The following is an 8,741-nucleotide window of genomic DNA, read 5'->3' as shown; positions in this document are numbered from 1 at the left end:
CCATTCTGTCAGCCGCAAAAAGATTGTGCATATGAATAGCTAAGTGGCGGGATAATCTTGCCCCATTACTATTCACAAGGATGCTCGAAAGAGCTTGGAGCTTGCCTACTTTTACTTATCTCCTGTGCTTCATAAAGAGGATAGCACGAAGAGACTTAGTCTAGGCCGGGCAAGACCTCTGTCAGAATAGAACAATTGTTAGATTCTCTTTAGAGAGAAGAGAGAGAGAGAGTTCTCAAAATGGTCTTTAGCTCAGGGAGGAGAGGGTGTTTTTTTTTTTTTTTTTTGTACTGTCTGGAATTCAATAGATACATATTGTCCCCTGTCCCCTACTCTTGTTTTTTTATAGTCTCTTAGCCTTTTCAGGGATGAGCCATTGTCCAGTGGGCCACAATGGATTCCGCTCACAAAGAGCGCATCTTGTTTGTGACGACCCACAGATAAATGCTCTCTCTCGCTCTATCTCTCTCTTTCATCTTTCTCTCTGACCGGATGATTTGGAGTTTGTGTGGCTTGCTTTGAGGCATCTGTTAGGCGCTCCTCTTCTGGTCACACTTTCAATCTTCATTGGTCATTCTTCTTCCGTACCATCTCACAAGGACTGTTAAAGCAAAGGTTTCCACATCACCATAACAAGAGTGCTATCTCCCCCCCCCCCCCCCACACACACACACACTTACTATTCAGCACATATATTCTAGTGTTCGTATATATGTGGGCCCAGTTTGGATGAGAATAAGTTTCATATTACCCCTCAATCCCATTCACCTAGATAATTACATACAAGTGACCATTTCTCACTGGCTTTATTTCCCATGCAAAGGTGTTCAATCGTTGACATTCATCTGTATGTCTACCCTCAGATTGTAGGGCTTAGTGGAATCATATTGCATTAAGTATATTTGTTTGTGTTAGTGGATTTTGTTAATTGCATAAGGATGCAGTCATTCCGATTCCACCTTCATTCTCCCACTAGTGGAAAATGCGGGTCCAGTACAATTCCTTCCTCTAGTCTGGTCAGTCGGCCGAATTCCTACAAGGGAGAGTCCAGCCATGCTTTCATAATGACATGTTTATTTGCTTCCCTTGGTCGGCGGCAGATGAATGGCTTCGCGGATAAGGAGACTGGGAGCGTTATGCATGAAATCTCTGCACCCCTCTGAGAAAAGGAATTCTGCGCAAGCCGCATACATGCACAATGGTCCATGCTGCCCCCCACCCCCACCCTCCTCGTCTTTGCTAGGGGAATTGTTGTTCACCCTTCGGCTGGGTCTGTTCTTTTTCTCCAGTCTGCTGAATAGCACATAGGCCTTGATTGCACATTGGGCACTGACCAGGCGAATAGCTTTTAGTACGGTTTCTGCTATGTCTCAAAGGGCCACTTTTTTTTTCTTTTTTAATCAAAAAAAGGACAGAGTAAATGATCCATCTATTTCATATGACTGACTGACTACCCAGGAAGCGTAAAAACTTTGCTGCGAAATTAGAAAGGAGCTGCTTGGATTGTAAGGTGGGGCTGGGCAGTGAGAGAAAAAGACCCCCCCCCCAAAAAAAAAAAAAAAAGACACACAAACAAGTGTGAATTGTAACAATCGAGCAAGGCAATAGATTGATTGAGTTGGGAGCATAACTGGTCAAGCATTTAGAAAAGGGTAGTTTTAATGTCGGTATCAAAGCAATTTTGGCAAGGAGTTGTCTTGGCCGTACACTTTGCATCCTGAGCAAAGGACTCACTGTACCTCCTTCCATTTCGTATACCGAATTTCACGTTGTCATGAATCAATATTTTGTTTGTGTGTGTGTGTCATGATTCTGATGAAGTTGAGTGCATCACAATATGCATTTCATAGAAACAGCCTCCTCTCCCAAAACTATTGAAGTGACATCCTCGGAACATGAAACATTGTCATAGCGCAATGTGGGGAAAGATTATCAGTAGATGGCCTACACTGTACATGTAATTCACCTGTCATGCAGCAGAGTCTGTAGTTTAGCTTCTGGATGAGCATCACTAGCTACAGGAGGGCATGTTCCCCCTTCCCCCACCCCCACCCCTCCAAACACACACAAACCGTACAAGGCTATTTGTCAAAACTCGAGCCCTGTTCTACCATACCTAGCTGCACCCATGCATCAGTGGCAGATGATTGCCCACTGTGTCTCTCTATGTCATGACTGAGGCATTATGATTGCCATGATTACAAGATCATCCGACTGCAGAGACAGTTCTGCTGCCCCCTATCAAAATGCATGAACCTGTCCTCCCGAGGCAGAAGGCATAAATGCCATATTAACGACACCTTGGCCGTGTCATTTCGCTGAAAGTCGGATTGGACTGTTGTTATGTCACCATTACTGGGGCCAAGGTAGTTTGGAGCGATGCTGTTTTTGTCATGAATGATTTATAATGTGGCTCATTTGAAGGGATGGGGGGGGGGGGGGGAGAAGCTATAAAAACAAACAGAAAAAAGGTAGAAATGAATGATAGAAATGATGGCAAGAGGAATGATGATGAAGACTGTGGCTTCTCCGCCCCCTGAGGACTGGTGGGGAGGGGGAGGGGGAAGGGAGAAGGGGGGCAGTGGAGATGGAGGAATGGCTTGGATGCCTGAAATAGCGATTCCGCTCACTCATTTCTGTGATTAATGATGCTGCCACACCTTCAAAACTCTGTTACTCCTAGCGGTGCATGGAAGGTTACGATAACAGCTGTGGGAGGGCAGAGAGGGATGGGGTTCAATCCAATGACCAGGCGCTGTGTTCTGGGGTGACGGGCGTGATGTGAAAATCGGTAGAGTTCAACTTTACTCAGTTTTTGCACTTCCTTTTTTTTTTTTTTTTTTTTGGAGGGGAGGGCGTTTCCTGTAAGACTTCTTAAGATATGAACATATTGTTTTCACCAACATATTATCATTTGTTACTCGGCTGCTCTTCATTGTGTACTTGTTGCTTTAGTTAATGTACCGTACCTGTGGCTTATCTATCTGTCTTTTATCTCTGTCTCTTTCTGTACCATGCAGGCTGAAGGTGAAGATGAGCTGAAGAAGAGGCAACTGATAGAACTGGCCCTCATGAAAGGAACGTACAGAGACAACACCAGCAAGCTACAAGCCACCAGTGTTGCAGCCACAACGCCACTTAGTGAGTCGCCACTCCAGTCCACGTCTTGCAATTTGAAGATGTCTGCTGCAAGGACCCACAGGGGGAGACTATTTCTTGTTGAAGATTGGGATGGTTGGAGGGGGAATACTGTATACGCTATATATTTCGCGGGGGTTTTATTTTCGCGAATTTCGCGAGTCGGGAGCTATTCGCGAAATTAACAACACATGAAAATATTACCTTCCAAAATGAATCCCTTGCTTTGATGATAGGAACATTTCAGTACTAGTATACCATGTCACAGCTTACCGAACAGACCATACTGGCTAAGCTTGTTTACGCTCGTCCACGTCTACTTACGAATACTGTAGAGAGCCAATCCATTATCGCAAGGGGACCACTCGTCAGAAATCTAGCGCGATGGACTTAACCACTTCAAAAATGTTGAATTCTAACTTACTAGTTTGCAGAGTTTGGTAAGTTTTTTTCATGCAGTGTATAACTAGTATCATTCTTATTTGCTATTAAGTTGAAAATTCACACTTTCTTTGCCACTTCATATTTTCTCTGGTCCCCCAATCGCGAATTTAACCACTCGCGAAAATGTGTGACAGCGGCAATTTGCGAAAATTTATGTACGCGAAAATTATAGCGTATACAGTATATGCCAAAGTGATAACCAACTCCATCAGATACTTTGATAGGGAGGGGGAGGGGTTGATGATGCATTCTCAAGATTTGCAAAGGTGTGCAGGAGATATTAAAGGTTATACTTCAATGCTATCATGGTGAGGTATAATGCCCTAGTTGGAAGGCTTTCTAAAATACATGGACATATGAAAATGCCTTGGGAAACCTCTCTTGTACACCTCATCAGAGAGTGAAATAATGAATTTTATAAAGCTGGAAAGAAAAGGCAAACTGGGTGATCTTGGGTCTTAGAGGGCGTGTTTAGTGAAGTTAGGATAACTTGCCGTTGATGTGTGCTAGCAGAGAGAATTCTATCTGGTAAATGGTGGGGAGCTATAGTGAGCTAGCAGTCAATCGTGCATTTGTGCCAATCCACTGTAGCGCCCTCTGTTGGTGCCATCTAGCAGTTTTGTCAGTGTAAAGTCTGTGAGGGAGTAAATGGTGAACCAAACTCCTCTGATATTGCAGACAGACAGATGGTATTAGCACCCCCTCCCCCATTCATTGAAAATTTAGAAGGGCTTCCATTTTAATACAACTTGACCCAAATTGGATAAACAAAACCCTGCCTTTGTTGTAGCCATTTGATACTGTACATAGAGTTGTTATCCTTATGAACTTATTTGCGTCAAATTAGAATCACCCACCCCTCCCCCCACACAGACAAAAACTGAGAAGAATAACTAAGAAAAATAAGTAACAATAACTAGGGGAAGATTTGCCGTCTTTTTTGGTTTTTGTTTGTTTTAACTTTCAAGGGAGTTTTAAATGGAATTCTGTTCACAGTGTACTCTTTCGTGCAGAGAAGAAGATGCAATGCAAAGTAAATTCATCATTGGTAGCATCATTCAAGAACAAGCACAGAAGAACAAGTACAAGCCAACTGCATATTAGTTGTTGGTGATCACTTGAAGTACATGTTTATGAGGTCGACCTAAAATGTGATTAGTATGCAGTGAGCTACATCTTACCTCTTCTCTTGCTGTGCACCCCCTACAGCCTCACCTCGCACATTGCCAGCTCCCGCCGGTGCCTTAGTCCCACAGCCTCTCCGGTCTCCAACGCCAGCCGCCCAGGCACACCTCCTGGCACCGTCCCTCCTGCCGCGGATGGCGGCGACAACGATGGTCAATGGTCTCGGCGCGCTGCCGACCACGCCCATGATGCCCACCCACGACGGATCCAACATTCTCATGCCGCTGGACCCGTACCAGCAGTACGCCTTCACCCCTTCGATGCTGGAGTACCCACCAGGCATCTCGGACGGCACACTCGGTATGTTCATGGCTGCCACCGTGCATTAGTGGGAGGGGCTGCTGGGGGTTCGGGGCTTAGCAGCCTCATGCCCCCCCAACTCTCCTACCATGCCATCACCACCACCCCTTTTCGTTGAGAGGAAGGGGTCTAGTTTCACCTCTTTTGTGACTCAGTCACATCAAACATTTCAAGTGGTCAGTCAGTAAAGTGATCAGCCCACTTGACCCATGGCAGGGGACCAAAGACCAGGATAGCTCAATTATATGCAAATTTGTGACAGCTCACACAGATATTCCGTTGTGTCACTACCAGGCAAATATAACTGAGCAGAGATTGCTACAATTCCTATTTTCACTGTAACATCTGATCCTCATTGGCTAGAAGACTCCCATTCCTCGTCCAGTGGGTAAGTGGGTGCCGAGCTCTGCAAAGGGGGATGCAGCAATCCACATAGCGGGAGATGTTTGGGGGTGGGGATGAGGAAAAGTGGAGGTCAGAGCAGCAATCTTTTGTAGGTGGTATGATGTCCATCTCTTATTGGATCTTATGCTGAATTGTTCTCAATCAAGAATTAAATTATTCCGTTCCCCTCCTCCGTGTGCTATTGTTATAAAAGGGGGAAACACTATCAATAGGGACTTCTATGCCAGGGTCTGCTTCAGTGTAATTCACAGTTATGCCTTCCATCGCCCAAATTGGGATAACTCTTTTGAGTAGAGCCAAATGTCTCAAATCCTCACCCCCGCCCGTAGAAACATCTTAAATCTTGTTCAAGATAGTTTAGCAAGATTTGGTTAGTTATCTCTCAAAATCTGATCAACTGGGCTGTTGTAAAACTCAAAAGGGGAAAAACGTGCCATCAATCCGTCTTCAATCAATGCCGATATCACGTATGGCAATGTGTGCTTCCATTTTCAGAGAGTGTGTGAAATAAGGATAAAACCCTGTGTGTGATGTGTGTTCATGTTTGTAGAGTCTAGGCGAAATGTATCTCGTTCACACAAGATTTATATTCGGTTCGCCTTCTCCTCAAAGTTACCTTGACATTACAATTGGACAAAACATGAGTCAACTCAGATGGTACAGAAGGGTAAATTCTGTGGCGTTGAATACTGCTGAATGTTTCAATCTATGATGTGCAAATATGAAAACCTATGCTTGTACTGTCGTAAGATTTTTTTTTTTTTAAATGCACCTTTCAATTGTCTTTCTCCTGACATAATCTGGAGATGAATTTGTGTCAAGGAAATTTTTCATGACATCAATCATTGTTGAGAAGAATTGTCAAAGTCTTTCAGTATCTATATGTATAAGTAGATGAATACATTGATATATATTTTTTTACGGAGAAAGTTAAGAGTCTAAGGGAATACAGAAAACCTTGGATGAATTGTGTGTTTATAACTCAAAAACTGTTACAACTCGACTTGTTGGAACCTGGACATTCCTTTTATATTCTGTTGGTTTTAATCAAACCCTTTGCATTAAAGCTTTGCTAATCATGTAACATATTCACAGCGAAATCGCAGGTTAAATTACATATACGGGGGTTGTGTTCAAGCACCAGGCATGCTTTAGCTTTTCACTAGAATTGTTTCTTTCTATCTTTTTTCTAATCATGATAATAATCAGACTCCATTTCCCCCTTCAGAATGATCAAAAGCCTATGACTACTTCAAGATGCCATTCATCAGCTCCTCAGAAGCAGAATTTGTTTATTAAAAATGCAGTTAACATCCATCTAGTTCTTAAACATAATTAATTCTTACTGTCATAATTAATTCTTACTGTCATAATTTCACCTGCTTTTCTTAATTGTTAGATTTTTGTCTATCAAGTCTTCAGCTAGAAACTGTTCAATTCCTAGACTAGATTTAGAAAACAAATGTGTGTTGATTGATACAATTTTCATATCAGATAATTGGCATGAGAGTCCATAAAAATACACACGCACAAAAACTAAAGAATCAGGAAAATTTCTAAATCGGAACTTACTAGCTGATGGATTTACAATATTAGTATGTTCCCTGTGAAGATGGTTTTGTGTAGATATTATAATATAATGTCATGAGCAGTTGTATACCCATTGTCTAACATGTTTATTCTATTTCCTCTTTAATCCTCCATTTGTGTGGGAAAACAACAACAAAATCCCAACTTGCCATTCATTGGAATTTGAAAAAAAAAATAAAAATGAAAAATTACGAATCCACACAAATGTCTCGGCAACGCCCCCCCCTCCCACCACCTTTTGATGGACTAATGGTGTAATGTGGATTTGTGATGCCACGCCTCCTCCCGGGTGCATGTCATGTCCCCCTCCGAACCCCACCCCCAGGTGCCGCACCAAAGCTGCGAAGGACAGTCCGGGAGCACCCATACCAGAGAGCCTTAATTGATGCAAGAGGTTAGTTTCTGCTCTCGTCTTATTTGATATTGTGACATACTCTTTTTTTCTTTCATTTCTTTTTTTTTATAAAAAAAAAGGTCATCAACTTCCCCCCCAAACAAAGCTTCTGTAGTTTTGTTTTTTTTTTTTCTTTGTATTCCGCAGATATTTTTCAGGTGAAATTTGGTGATTCTTCTACAGCAAAGCCCATCTCCAATCCCATTTTAGTGCTTGTTCTTTGGGGTCATCTCATCTAGAATGTCCTGCTATGGTTACACATTCAGGTGGTTGGGCAGGGCAAAAAAAGTCTCCGTGAGGAAAATTGAAAAAACTGTATTTCTGTAGCAATTCATTGCCAAGTTTGTAACAGCGCAGCACAATGATGTCTAAAAGATCACAGAGAACTGTTACCGCGTGACTTTTTGGTGCTCACCGACCTCTTTGGCAACTTGTCGCTTAAACTCAAAGATCGTTGCAAATTTTTGGATTGAGGAATCAGTCTCTCTGTCCTTGACAGATAAAAACCTTGTCGGAGACAGTTTCCCTGGTTTCAGCACAGAATGTGTGACCATGGGGGCAGACATCATCACATTAATTCCTTGTCTTTTTCCCTTACATTTCTCCCCCTCTTCCCAGCAGGCTTCCAAAGTGCGGCGCAATGCGTAGGACAAGAATTAATGATTGTGTTTCCTCCTTCGTACTAACAAGTTTTTAATCTTTGCAGATGTGAGCTGATGTGATTCCCCAGTTTTCTTTCCCTTTCCTACCAGGAAACCATTTTTGTTTGTGTGTTGTTGTCATTTTTGTACGATTATGTATGTCACCTACATGATTGAAAGTATGACATTAAGTCAGAGACGGTGTGTTTTTCTTATTTATGAACCTGTTGTCGGAGTGACGATACAAAGTGTGTGTTGGCATATACAGGGTAATTAGTGTAGAACTGTAAGCTCTGCATATTGTTTTATTGTGCCTGTACATGTGACCTGCTGTACCATTTAAACCTGGATTACGTGGCCCAGTACAGTTGCGCCGATGTTCATCAGGTTTGATTGTTGGTTTTAGAATGCACTTTGGTCCAATACCCAATGGTGCACAGAAAATCCGAAAATTTGGTTATAAAAATTTGTGACATAATCTTTGTGCTACGCTTCGACGAGCACATGAGCAGTCATTTCACACAGAGCTAATCGGTTCTAGATGTATTGGGGCCACATTGTCCAGGCCAAGTTGGTCTAGAGATCGCATGTACACAGCTAAGCTGTGTGATATACAGATAAGACTTGCAATAAGCTACATGTAC

General features: G+C 42.6%; 1 protein-coding gene across 1 annotated transcript; it reads left to right on the top strand.

Annotated features, from left to right (window-relative positions):
• The first annotated feature begins 3,025 nt into the window (after positions 1-3,025).
• Positions 3,026-7,461, top strand: LOC139745390 (KH domain-containing RNA-binding protein qki.S-like). Its single transcript, XM_071655784.1, has 3 exons — positions 3,026-3,141; positions 4,792-5,067; positions 7,388-7,461. Exons 1-3 carry the CDS (start codon positions 3,072-3,074, stop codon positions 7,459-7,461), a joined length of 420 nt encoding a protein of 139 aa, XP_071511885.1. The 5' UTR covers positions 3,026-3,071.
• The last annotated feature ends 1,280 nt before the right edge of the window (positions 7,462-8,741 follow it).

This window comes from Diadema antillarum, unplaced genomic scaffold (genome assembly GCF_040938485.1).
Source record: "Diadema antillarum isolate AM-2024a unplaced genomic scaffold, OU_Dant_1.0 seq00001263_RagTag, whole genome shotgun sequence".
Lineage (NCBI taxonomy): Eukaryota > Metazoa > Echinodermata > Echinoidea > Diadematoida > Diadematidae > Diadema > Diadema antillarum.
The sequence above is the reverse complement of the archived record's forward strand: the minus strand, read 5'-3'. Positions and strand labels throughout refer to the sequence as shown.